Here is a 12,462-nt window from a genome sequence, read left to right on the forward strand (position 1 = left end):
CGTATTGTTTCACACATTTTCCCGCCATTTTCCTATCATCAACACACCGAAGCCCACATGTTTGAACGGGCTGTATGAAAGTTAATGGGCTACAAATATAAGCCCATGGACTTAAACGGCCGAAATGTAATCGAACCAGTACGTCGTCGTTTTAAATCCGTTCGTGTCGTTTCCTTGTTTGATTTTTCAAACCTACTTTATATGATTTGTCACTCTTCCGACACTCTCTAAGCTTTTCCACTTTGTAAGTTCCGCCGATAAATCTAAGCTTTTCGACCTCTCTCCCTCCTTCCTTCTCCTGCAACGTCTTAGAGTTCCTTGATCCTTCGGTAATGGCTCAGGTGGTTGCTACTAGGTCGATTCAAGGCTCAATGTTGGCCCCCAACGGTGGATCTCTGTCTACGAGATCCGACAAGTTCTTGAAGCCGGCAAGTTTCGCGGTGAAGGTTCTGGGAAACGAAGCGAAGAGGAGCGGAAGAGTCTCTCTGAAAAGCAGAAGAGTGGTTGATACTAGTGTGAGATCCTCCGCTCGTGTGGAGACTGAAGTGGTTCCAGTGTCTCCCGAAGACGTGCCTAACGTATGTAACCTTATATAATCTATGTTTTAGGGTTTAATGAGAAGTTTCAATCTATAAAGTTGATCTCTTTTTCTTGTATTTTTGTGGATTTTTAGAGGGAGGAGCAATTTGAGCGGTTGATGGAAATGCAGAAGTTCAGTGACACATCTGTAGGGATCTGGTCCAAGCCGACAGCGAGGAGGAAGACAAAGATTGTCTGCACAGTTGGTCCTTCAACAAACACAAGAGAAATGATATGGAAACTGGCGGAAGCAGGGATGAATGTTGCACGGATGAACATGTCTCATGGGGATCATGCTTCTCATAAGAAGGTTATTGATTTGGTGAAAGAGTACAACGCACAGTCTAAGGACAACACTATTGCTATCATGCTTGATACCAAGGTTCGTTTTTTTTTCTTTTGTTTCAAGAGTTTTGTCTTTGCAGTCATTTCTCTGTTTACTTTGACAGGTTCTTTTTATGTGTTATTAGGGTCCAGAAGTTAGGAGTGGAGATTTACCACAACCGATTATGTTAGACCCCGGTCAAGAGTTTACTTTTACAATTGAGAGAGGAGTCAGCACACCAACTTGTGTGAGTGTTAACTATGATGATTTTGTCAACGATGTTGAAGCGGGAGACATGCTCCTTGTTGATGGTATGTTCATCTCATTACTTGGTTGGTGAAAATGAATATTGCTTTGTTTCAGTTATTTTTAATGATGGGTTTTGTTCCGCTGTTTTATAGGTGGTATGATGTCGTTTACGGTGAAGTCTAAGACTAAAGACTCTGTCAAATGTGAAGTTGTTGATGGTGGAGAACTTAAGTCAAGGAGACACTTGAATGTCCGAGGGAAGAGTGCAACCTTACCTTCAATCACTGGTTCGACCTTCTGTCACACCCTCTTATTTAAGTATGAATGATGTTACTCTGATGCTTCCTTTGTTGTAATTATTTTCAACTTCAGAGAAGGATTGGGAGGATATTAAGTTCGGAGTGGAGAACAAAGTTGACTTTTATGCAGTTTCTTTTGTCAAAGATGCACAAGTGGTACATGAACTCAAGAATTACCTTAAAGGTACTGATCATGTCTTAACTGAATACTTTGCCTATGATACTTCTCTTTTTTTTTTTTTTGATCTTTTTGGTTACAAATATTTGGCAGGTTGTGGTGCTGATATTCACGTGATAGTAAAAATTGAGAGCGCAGACTCCATCCCTAACTTGAATTCCATTATCACCGCATCAGATGGGGTAATCTTTCGCATCAACCTTGTTTGTTCTTCCTCTTTTAACAACAACAGATTAGAGATTGTAATATGAAACTGAATATATAGAATGTGCTGCTTAATGGGATTTGTGTTCTTCTTCTTCCACAGGCAATGGTTGCAAGAGGTGATCTTGGTGCAGAGCTTCCTATTGAAGAAGTACCCATTCTTCAGGTTAGCTCTTGCTTCTCATTTCAGATAAACCAGAAAACGGACAAACTTTTTCTTGCGTTTAAAAATTATGGTGTTGGTATTACAGGGAAAGATCATTAACCTATGCCGTAGCATGGGAAAAGCTGTTATCGTTGCGACTAACATGCTTGAGAGTATGATAGTTCATCCAACTCCAACCCGGGCGGAGGTTTCTGACATTGCTATTGCTGTTAGAGAAGGTGCTGATGCAGTCATGCTTTCAGGAGAAACTGCCCACGGAAAGTAAGCTGCTGATTCTTTTTGGTAAGTATTGAAGGTTTATTATATACACGAAACTGAACTTTGCTTGGTACTAGATTCCCGTTGAAAGCTGCTGGAGTGATGCACACTGTTGCACTGCGAACAGAAGCCACCATTACTACTAGTAGTGAAATGCCAGCTAATCTTGGCCAAGCCTTTAAGGTAAGCCGCACCATTTGAGTATTTATATCTAGGGGTGAGTCTTGCTTTACTCACAAGAAAAATGTTAACAGAACCATATGAGTGAGATGTTTGCATACCATGCAACCATGATGTCAAACACACTTGGAACTTCAACTGTTGTCTTCACAAGAAGTGGTTTCATGGCCATACTACTAAGTCACTATCGCCCTTCCGGCACTATCTATGCTTTCACGAACGAGTGAGTATTCCATGTTTATTCTTCCAGATCAAATGACTGTGGCATCTGGTAAATTTAAGAACTCATGGTTAGAGAGGTTTTTGCTTCCGCAGGAAAAAAATACAGCAAAGATTAGCGTTGTATCAAGGTGTATGTCCCATATATATGGAGTTCTCAGATGATGCAGAAGAGACTTTCGCTAATGCTTTGGCTACACTACTGGTAAATTCAAAAGAGTCCCTTAGAAAGAAACTCAGTGTTAAATAACTAGATTAAACTCGGTAGACGTTGTGTGGTTGTGGGTATAAAAGTTTGGTAACCTGTGGATAAACAGAAACAAGGAATGGTGAAGAAGGGAGAGGAAATAGCGATTGTGCAGAGCGGGTCACAACCAATCTGGAGATCTCAATCGACTCATAACATTCAAGTCCGCAAGGTGTAAAAGCCTCTTAAGGCGTCTCAATGTTTCACCTGGTCAGAGTGTTCTTTTAATTTTTCTGTGAAACTGGTTTGCGGTTAATTTTCTTTGCACGTCCTTGTATTGTGTACTCTAAAACTTTCTGTTTACTGTTTCTTATTCAGTTTGCTTTACCATGATTGTGTTTCTGGCAGACATTTATGGGAAGATTTTAATTTAGATGAGTAATAAATGTTTTAGAAACGTCTAAATACAAACCTATATTGTTTTATTGTAAATTTGAAGATGCAACCAAGTGTGTAAGGACTATTAAAGATCAGAAAATTAGGGGAAAATTGACTTTTTAATCCTAAACTTTAAAAAATAAGCCAAAAAAAACCATGAACTCCAAAATACGTCATTTAAATCATGAACTCTTAGTCAAACACGAAAAAAACATGAACTATCGTTGACCAAGCCCATTTAACTCCATAATTAATCAGCCGTTAATTAATAGCTAACAGACGTTAAATGTCTAACCGTTGTCATTTTGACAAAACGAAATAACCCTACTCTAGACCCAAAAATCCCTAATTCATCTCCCTCAAATCTCTAATTTTTCATCTATTTCTCTCTTCACAAAACACAGAGCTCAATCTCAAACATCTCTCTAACTCATCTACTTCTTCATATCTTTCTCTAGCATCATGAACCGTGGAACATATCCATGGAACACACACATACACACTATCATACAGACAATGAAAATCAATTGAATATTGTTGAGCGCAGTGGAAGAAGAACAAAATAACATACACCCGAATCGGAAATAGACCACCTGATAAACACCAAACAAATTATGAGGGGGAAATGCTGAGGAAGAAGCCCAAGTTCATATAGAAATAAACTCATAAACACTCAAAAGGGCTTTGTCAAAACGACGAAATTTAAACACTTAACGTCTGGTAGCTATTAATTAACGGATGGTTAATTATGGAGTTAAAAGGCTTGGTCAACGATAGTTTATGGTTTTTTTGCGTTTGACTAAGAGTTCATAATTTAAATGGCCTATTTCAGAGTTCAAGATTTTTTGGCTTATTTTTGAAAGTTCAGGGTTAAAAAGTCAATTTTCCCGAAAATGAAGACAAAATAAGTATAAGGATGAAATTAAAAATAGGCAAACGGTTTTTGGGATGGAAATTTGCCATGTAAAATTCTTGATATGCAAACTTCTGGTCTTGGCAATTTAAATCAATTAATACGATTAACTGGAGATTTAATATAAAAAAAAATCAAAGTATTCTAGCTCCATCTTCTATGACTGAAAATCAAGGTCTATCAGAAGCTTTTTAATCTCAAAATTATTTTGTTAAGAAAAAATATAGAAACACAAATTATGCAAACTTCTGCTAACAACAGTCTACTACATTGACAAGATTTCTTTAATTCAATTACAATGATTCTATCTATATTACAGATTTGGATTATTTGGTCCTGTTTACTACACAAATTTCTAACATATACAACAACTCTGCTCAATCCCATTTCTTAATGATCATCATTCCATATTCCCATTTCCCCTTTTAATTCAAGCTTCCATTTCATTATCAGTGGAACTTCAATGTAGTCCTTACTTCCAGTTTAAAGTCTTTAAGATTACAAAGGGGAAAGAGTTTACCTAAGAATCATCTTGAAACAAAGCCTTTGGTACTGAACTACGAGGCAAAGACCCACCCTCGTGTTCATCTTTCTCATCAGTTCGTGTTCGTTTGTTATCTGTTGTCGTCACTGGTGTCTCACAGACTCTGTCATATTCCACTGACCTTTCTTCTTTCTTCCTTTTGGCCATTCTCTTTTGCTGATCCGCTTTGTCTCTAGAGTTCTTCGCTTGTTTCGGTGCCCAAACTCTACAAAGATCAGGCATCCAACTTGTGAAACTCGAGAATCTTCTTGCCCTCTCCCTCCTTTCTTGTGCTTCAACCACTTTCTTAGCTTCTCTGCACTCCCTGGTCTCTTTCTTCAAATAGTTCTTCTTACTCGAACCGGGAACATCTTTACGTCTCTGGCCACGATGATGACTCTTGATATTGCTATGAATGTTATCTCTCCCTGATTGACTACTGTCTTCATTGTTCATGAAACTATCTTCAAGATCCTCGTCACTGAACATAAGCAGATCCATCTCTGTATAAATTATGCTGACAGCTTCTCCAAGAATATGTTGATACCTGAGAAGGGCAAGTCAATGGCATTAGCATAAATAAACATTCAAAAACTTCTATACTTTCTGAGAATGGGATTGTACATACCTATCTTTAATAATTTTGTCCACATACTTATCAAGGCTCCAATCACTAAAGAATCCACCGTCTAACTTGCACTGGATGGCCTCAAGAAGCATGCAAATCTGTTTTGCAAACTTCTGAGTCACAGACTCCTCACTTCCCAAACCTATCTCTGATTTTAAAATCTCCATTCGGAATAGAATCTGCAGCTCGTATCTTATAGCAAATCAAAGAAAACAAAACAATAGTGCCAACAGAATAGATAACATAAAGAAAGCATCAGTAAATGGCACAAGATTAAAGCATAAGAATTAGTGCGTAGTATAACCAAACAAAGCAAAAAGGATACTCTCTAATGATGCTACTGGGTGAAGCTTCATCAGACTTTTGCTCGCTTGCCGTGGATGATAAATGTTTCTTCTTAAACTTGGCAACTAAATCTTTCGGTTCTTTCAGTAACATCTTGGTTAGCTCCTCAGTCACCAACAAGAGGCTTCCACTCTCACAGCTAAAATCCTTCTCAAGTCTTTGGGAAGAATGGAGGAGACAGGACTTGACCAGGCGCTCGGCCAGAGCTGCCAAGTCTATTTCCTCAGACTCGATCCCTTGCTTAATTTTACTAGGAAGACTAGCAAAGAAAATATCCGATGACTCTGATGCTATAACAGATATATCATTCTCCTGCCTTACGGATATACGATTTCCACTTAAAGCAATGTCCTCCTCAGATACAGGTAAGGAGGTAGTCTTTTCTATCCCTTCGGATGAGTTATGATTTTTGTCATCTGGATCTGCTTGCACATCCTCCTGTGCATCGCAATTACTACCCATCGACAAACTGCAACCTCTGGGTTTCCTAGTCTGTTTCATCCAACATTTCAGAAACTTAAATTTCTTCGAGTTGCTTAACTTGGAAAAATATGCATCCTCTATATCTATTTGACCATAACCTTTCACTGATCTGCAGAACTCCTCCCAGCAAATGTCATGAAATGAATTCAGAATCTTTTTGCTTGGTTTTCTTTTATTTTCGCTACAACTAACTTTCTTACTGCTATCTTCATGATCCACAGTTTGAGGAGAGACTTCACTGTCAAAAACACAGATTAAAGCCGAGGAGAAAGTGAAGGGCTTGAGGATTCCTGTCCGAGAACCACCTTTTCTATTCGTAAGAGATACCAAAGCTGAGTAACCTTCCCTGTAGAGATAACTTAATAAGATCTGCCAAATGGGCGATGACTTCTTCGCTACTTTCTCACCCGTCTCCTTCTCTAGTATCTGAAGAACCCGATCAGCCCAGAATCCACTCTCCTGCTCCTGCTTTTTGTCTGATTCCTGGGAGACTTGATGAACAACAAAAGAATCACAAGTATAGCCCTCAAGTTCGACAAAATCATCACACATCCTCAAGGCTTTAATACTGACTTTGGTGACTCCATTGCAGAACTCTCCAATTAGAGATTCTGAACAAGGTTCCTCAGATGCACTACCCAAGTTGATGAACTCATCACACCTCTTCCCACTAGATATTTCAGAAGAAGAAAACTCTAGCTCGCCGCACTTGCATTCCATTGGCTTACCATCAATATCAGCAATCTCGAGACTGGCCTGAACAGTAAACTTGTGGCTAGTAGATAGCATTGGCGAAACACCGAGTGTTGGGTATATCAGTCCAAAGGGAACGATTAAAGAACCATAAACCAACGAATCCGTAGAGCAATGTCCCCAACCAAATCCTCTAACTCCACTATCGAAAAACTCAGACTTCAATCCTAGTTCGCGTCTTTCACCAAAGCTAACATCAATCCAGCTCAAGTGAATATCTCTATCGTCAAACAAGTCGTTCACACAATCAAAAACCTCCCCAAACTTTGACTTGAACAAACTCAACTCGTGCAAACACTCATCGTTACTCTTAACATCAAGAAACTCAGAAACCCATTTCAAATCCCTAGAAATTGGGGAAAACATCACGACTAGATTCGACCTAACGACATCGACTCCTCCACCATCCGTAAATCCAGGAATCAAACCTCGAACCACAGGCTCCCAAGCGTAATCGTAAACGATCTGTCGCAAAGACGCCGCGACATTGACCCCACGAGGCGATGTTGACGTGGAAGGCGATCGGAGTTCGCATCGCTTAACGGCGTCGATGGCGCGTCTGAGAGAGACGAGTGTAGGGGTAGGGAGGTCAAACGAGAGTTTGGAAGATGGAATTGAGAGTGCAGAGAGCTTCGAGGAGGATAAGAGAGAAGATAAAGAAGAGATGAAGAACTTGAAAGAGAAGAGAGAAGCGGAGAGAGGAGGAAACGAGAGGAGCTTCTCGGCAGCGGAGATTACGACGGCTAGGTATTGATTCGAATCGGGTGAGAGTAGAAGCGGATTGAGATCTATGAGGAGGATGATACGCTGCGTTTTGGCGTATAACAGATCTCCAGCCATTGAAATTGAAACAGAGAGATCGGATTTTAGATTTGGGGTTGAAGAAGAGAGGAGAGAGGTTTATCGTTTTGGCGGGAAAATCATGTTGCCAAAATTGACAGAATTGTTGGGCCTTAATTTTATTAAGCCCACCAGTAAAGGGAAAATTCAATCTGCTGACGTGGCAAGTTCTATACAACACTATCGTCCGTCCCCAAAGATAGAACGAGAACAAGTTCATCGACTTGCTTCAAATTTTCAGATTCTTCTCGATTGATTGTCCGGGAAAATAGCAGTTTTCTCGGTGAATTTTCTTATCATGAACTGCGTCTCTGCGTTCAAGTTCGTACCATCCGGTGTTCTATTACCATGTGCACAAGCAAACCTTCACATTTCGAGCTCGAATGCCTCGTTTACGCACAGATGGCGTAGTTTCGCTTCTTCTTCCCCAATTCGAAGGAAGACCCTAACCCTAGTTTCTGCGAAATCTTCGGAAGCGGAGGAGATATCCGATACGGAGGACGAGTGGCTGAAGAAGCTACCGGAGAAGAACAAGCCACTGTATTCGCATAGCTTGCCGTGCATCGAGGCGTGGCTGAGGAAGTTAGGGTTTTACCAGAGCAAAGACGATAGAGCTGTTTGGTTGATTCAGAAACCTGATTGGCACGCTCAGTTATCTCTTGACGTCACTGATCTCTGCATAAGGTACAGAGTCTTATTGAGTTCGTAAAAATTTCTATTTTTTTTTAATAGTCTGTGAATGTGAATGTGAATGTGAATGTGAATGTGAATGTGAATGTGAATGTGAATGTGAATGTGTTGTTTTGACATTAAAGTAGTGTCTTTAAAAGACGAGGAGGATACTGACTCTGGATAATGTTGTCAAGTTTAGTACTTCGCAAGTGCATGTATTGAATCCTTGTTCGGTGCTAGTACTGTGGAAGCCATGGTTCTTGCTTGTGAGTATCAGTAATATGCTGTTGGTTCGATCTAGGCTATATCTTAGCACGAGCTTTGAATGTTTTCGTTTACTGGAATTGAGATTTGGAAAGCTAAATATGAACGTGTGCAACTCAATTGATCAAACCAAATAAGTCTAGACATTGACATTCCCTTTGAGAGTGTGTGTTTAATCCACCAAGTTGGGAGTTACGCAGATTGATTTGTAACACAGGTACTTGAAAAGCGGGCCGGGAAATCTAGAGAGAGACATGGAAAGAAGGTTTAGCTATGCATTGAGCAGAGAAGATACTGAGAACGCCATACTCGGAGGACCTTGACGAATAAAGAGTTCGTTGAACATCTTTCTTCTTAAACCTATACTTATGTTACTCCATTAGTTTTTATGCTGATGAATTTGCTTCTTTGATAAATAAAAGAAATAAAATTAAAACTTTTTTTTATTCACGATTCATAACTTGACATGTGAATGTAAAAGTTCGTATGCATTTGCATTTGGAGAACCAATGTGCACACCTTAAAAGAATATCTGTTGATCCGTATTATCATTTCTGAGCGAGGAGCTCCTCTACAATGTGTATATATAATCATTTTTGAGCAAAGAGTCTCCTCCAGAATGTGTATGTACATATGTCCATACAGACCGCTTCTAAGCAATTATCAGAGACCGTAGAGAACCATTTTGACTTGTAAAGATACCCTTTGTGAAGCTGAGAAAGTACAACTAAATTTCACAAAAGCTTTGCTTCAATTGTTTAAACATATAAAAGATATAAAATTTCATAAGATAAAAAAAAAACTTCATATGTATTTTGACAACTTTAAAATCGTGTGTTTTGGACTAAAATTTCCCAAAATTGGGTTACTATGTGGATTCGAAGCTTAAACCTCTACAAATATCTTTCTCAGTAGAACTGAAACGAGAAGGCAAAAATCAAAAAGTTCTATTGATTCTTCTTAATAGTGGGAGTGAATGACGAATTTGAGGATGAGGATGATGATGATGATGAGTTAGAGCTCTGAATCTGATCATCTTTAGATGTTTTGATTATAAACAGAAGTGTTTCCACAAGCATCGCCAAAACTAACCCAAGTATCCCACCAGCAGCACTCTGAAACCCGAAACACGCAATGATTCAAAAATCACACTTTAACCATATGATAGGTTTCAAGAAAGAAAAAGAGAGCACAAAGAAAACAATTACGAGAGCGGGGTTGCGGTTGAATAAAGCTCTGAAGGAAGCGTATCCAACCAAATACCCAGTGAACATTGTAAGACCAACGTGTAAACCTATCAAAAACGAAATTCATCAGTGACGTAATGTGTAAATACTATTCCAAAGAAAAGTTATCAAGGAGAAGGGAGTGAAATGGGTTTACCAAAACCGAGCTGGTCTTTGTAAGAAGAGAAAGGCTCTTCAACTTGTTTCCTAGGTGTTATATCTTTAACAAGCTCAGCGTATTCCTTCCTCTCTGCTATTTCCCTCAGCTTAAGCAGTCTCAGTTTCAGTTCTTCACTCTACCAGGAGCAACGAATCAAATCAAATTAAACATCAAATTCACAAAGAAATGGTAAGACGTGCAGAAGATATATATATATATATATATATATATATATAATGAATTACTTCCTCGCCTCGATTATTCCCATTAACCAAAACAAAAATGGATTCAAGCAAAAACACAATCGTGCCCATCTTCACAAATGATAACTAGAAATGTTCCATGAATCATTCGCGTTGTTGGCCCCTAAAATTTAATATGAATGAGCCTGATTCTACAATCGAACACGGATGGGAATACGAAATCCCCAGAAAGATCAATCGAAATCGGATTCCACGTAACATTCGAACTTCACATACCTTTTCCCTGGGTTTGGGACTGGTGAATACGAAACCGGAGCCGGAGAAAAGTCCCAACAAATCCGGTCTGGTCGAGGGATCGGATCCGGTCCATATAGCGCGCAGCAATTTGTAAGGGACGGTGTTCCTCGACCGCAGATCCGAAGCGATATCTCTGAGTTCGTCGGAGAGACGACGATCATCGCAGGCCGACGCGAGAAAAGATCGCAGCGGTTCGGTGACGGAGAGAATCAGGCCAGACGCATTTCCCGGGTCGGGTTGATCCATCTTTTTGATCGAGATGGTATTCGTTTCTCACGCGCTCTACAAGATCTCGGAGTGAAAATCACGCGCGAACAGTAGTAGCATGCAAGAAATGGGCTTCGTTTCGGCCGGCCTTTAAAGAGTCTCTTGGATCGTCGGATATGAGCAGGGTCAAGTAACCCGATCCAAAAATAGTAAGTAATTTTATCACGTGACAATCCACGTAGAAACAGAGCCGTGAAAAGTTGAGGGTGTTCTTGTAAATATCAAATGGTGGTTTCACTTTCACGAAGACGAAGTGAGATGAGTGAGTCACACTGTATATTCTATTCAGAACCTATCGTTGTCGCTGCTTCGTCTTTCTCCAAAAACAGTTGATAGAGAGAGAATCAGCAGAAAACCAAAATCATCTAATCTCTCATATTCGATCGATATCTCGCAACATTAATTATCCTTTTGTTGCGATTCCATCGAGGATGATTTCGAATCCAAGCCTATTATCCTATACTTGCATCGCAAAAGGAACCGTCGTCCTCGCCGAGTTCGCGTCAGAGGAAGAGGCAGGAATCGAAGACGTAGCTTTGCGATGCATCGAGAACACGCCTCCGCACCATTCAATCTTCTCTCACACCGTTGGCAAGAAGACCTACACATTCTCAATCGACGAAGAATCCTTCGTGTATTTCGCGATCCTCGACGAAGCGATGGAGAAACCGGAATCCTTCTGGTTATTGAACCGGTTGAGATCAGCTGTCGAAGATCTGGTCAGAGGAGGGGAGACGTTGACCAATCCTTCTCCTCGTTGTCTCCAAGCTAAGATGGATCCAGTTTTCGCGGAGATCGTTGGTGGTGTTGATGTGGATTTGGAGCTGGACATGGATTTGGTTGGATCTCCGAGGAGCGTGGCCAGGGATAGTCGTAACCCTAGCATTGATTCATCTAAAGGGAGGAGAGCGTCGCTGATGCCGCTTCTGGGGAAGCAATTGAAGGCCTTGAAGAAGAAGAATAAGAGATTGCATACGGAAGATTCCGGTGACGTTGGCATGATCAAGGAGACGTCGGAGAGGAAGGTGGATTTGTGTGGGAACGGGAACGGTGGAGTGTCACGCAAGGAACTGAGAAATGGTTTGTTAACAGATCATCATCATCACAGGCAAAAGGCGAAACAGATGTGGAAGAAACATGTGTGGTTTGTGTTGATCTTCGATTTCTGCATCTGTGCTCTTCTCTTCGGAATCTGGCTTTGGGTTTGTGAAGGGTTCCAATGCGTCAATGGGTAAAGTAATCAACCAGTCTCGGTCTGTACTTCTTCATATTCATTTTGTTCTCAAGCTGCTTCAGCATTTGATCACTATCAGTTCATTCTTCTTCTTTTTTCCTCCTGAGCCTAAGTGCATATAGGTATTCGTTTTTCTGGATCAAAAAGTCTGATCTTTTTTTTCCCTCTCCTTTGTCATTTTTTTGTTTTGTTATTTTTTAAAATCACAACAAAGTGTTGTTTCCAGGATGAAACTTAGGTAAGTTGAGTCCTGGCTTTACATGTTAGTGATATGTTCATTGTACTTTGAAAGTTATCATTCACAAGCAACATGTGTGTTGTATTATTGTATATCTCTTTTTTTCTCTTTTGATGTATACTCCCATAACTTGT

At 40.1% G+C, this 12,462-nt stretch overlaps 5 protein-coding genes across 7 annotated transcripts; 3 read left to right on the top strand and 2 right to left on the bottom strand.

Annotated features, from left to right (window-relative positions):
- The first annotated feature begins 193 nt into the window (after positions 1–193).
- Positions 194–3,237, top strand: LOC106412919 (plastidial pyruvate kinase 2). 2 transcript variants are annotated; one of them, XM_013853812.3, is made up of 12 exons: positions 194–578; positions 674–961; positions 1,050–1,215; positions 1,306–1,440; positions 1,526–1,636; positions 1,724–1,812; positions 1,938–2,000; positions 2,086–2,261; positions 2,336–2,441; positions 2,513–2,661; positions 2,754–2,862; positions 2,975–3,237. In XM_013853812.3, the coding sequence occupies exons 1-12, from the start codon at positions 333–335 to the stop codon at positions 3,080–3,082; spliced, it is 1,746 nt and encodes a 581-aa protein (XP_013709266.1). In that variant the 5' UTR covers positions 194–332; the 3' UTR covers positions 3,083–3,237. The 2 variants fall into 2 exon arrangements, with proteins under 2 accessions (XP_013709266.1, XP_048624634.1); XM_048768677.1 differs by lacking the exon at positions 674–961 and having other exon boundaries at positions 207–578.
- A 1,204-nt stretch (positions 3,238–4,441) lies between these two features.
- Positions 4,442–7,974, bottom strand: BNAC09G29020D. Its single transcript, XM_013853866.3, has 3 exons — positions 5,672–7,974; positions 5,347–5,538; positions 4,442–5,265 (listed from the first exon to the last, which is right to left on the bottom strand). The coding sequence occupies exons 1-3, from the start codon at positions 7,765–7,767 to the stop codon at positions 4,716–4,718; spliced, it is 2,838 nt and encodes a 945-aa protein (XP_013709320.1). The 5' UTR covers positions 7,768–7,974; the 3' UTR covers positions 4,442–4,715.
- On the top strand, positions 7,957–9,149 carry BNAC09G29030D. 2 transcript variants are annotated; one of them, XM_048768678.1, is made up of 2 exons: positions 7,957–8,451; positions 8,904–9,149. In XM_048768678.1, exons 1-2 carry the CDS (start codon positions 8,066–8,068, stop codon positions 8,926–8,928), a joined length of 411 nt encoding a protein of 136 aa, XP_048624635.1. In that variant the 5' UTR covers positions 7,957–8,065; the 3' UTR covers positions 8,929–9,149. The 2 variants fall into 2 exon arrangements, with proteins under 2 accessions (XP_048624635.1, XP_013709592.1); XM_013854138.3 differs by having other exon boundaries at positions 7,960–8,451; positions 8,921–9,149.
- A 326-nt stretch (positions 9,150–9,475) lies between these two features.
- Positions 9,476–10,929, bottom strand: BNAC09G29040D. Its single transcript, XM_013854065.3, has 4 exons — positions 10,569–10,929; positions 10,087–10,225; positions 9,912–9,997; positions 9,476–9,818 (listed from the first exon to the last, which is right to left on the bottom strand). The coding sequence occupies exons 1-4, from the start codon at positions 10,833–10,835 to the stop codon at positions 9,651–9,653; spliced, it is 660 nt and encodes a 219-aa protein (XP_013709519.1). The 5' UTR covers positions 10,836–10,929; the 3' UTR covers positions 9,476–9,650.
- Positions 10,930–11,094: 165 nt separating this feature from the next.
- Positions 11,095–12,420, top strand: LOC106413157 (phytolongin Phyl2.2). Its single transcript, XM_013854006.3, has one exon. It carries the CDS (start codon positions 11,288–11,290, stop codon positions 12,089–12,091), a length of 804 nt encoding a protein of 267 aa, XP_013709460.1. The 5' UTR covers positions 11,095–11,287; the 3' UTR covers positions 12,092–12,420.
- Positions 12,421–12,462: the final 42 nt, after the last annotated feature.

This window comes from Brassica napus, chromosome C9 (assembly GCF_020379485.1).
Source record: "Brassica napus cultivar Da-Ae chromosome C9, Da-Ae, whole genome shotgun sequence".
Classification (NCBI taxonomy): Eukaryota; Viridiplantae; Streptophyta; class Magnoliopsida; order Brassicales; family Brassicaceae; genus Brassica; species Brassica napus.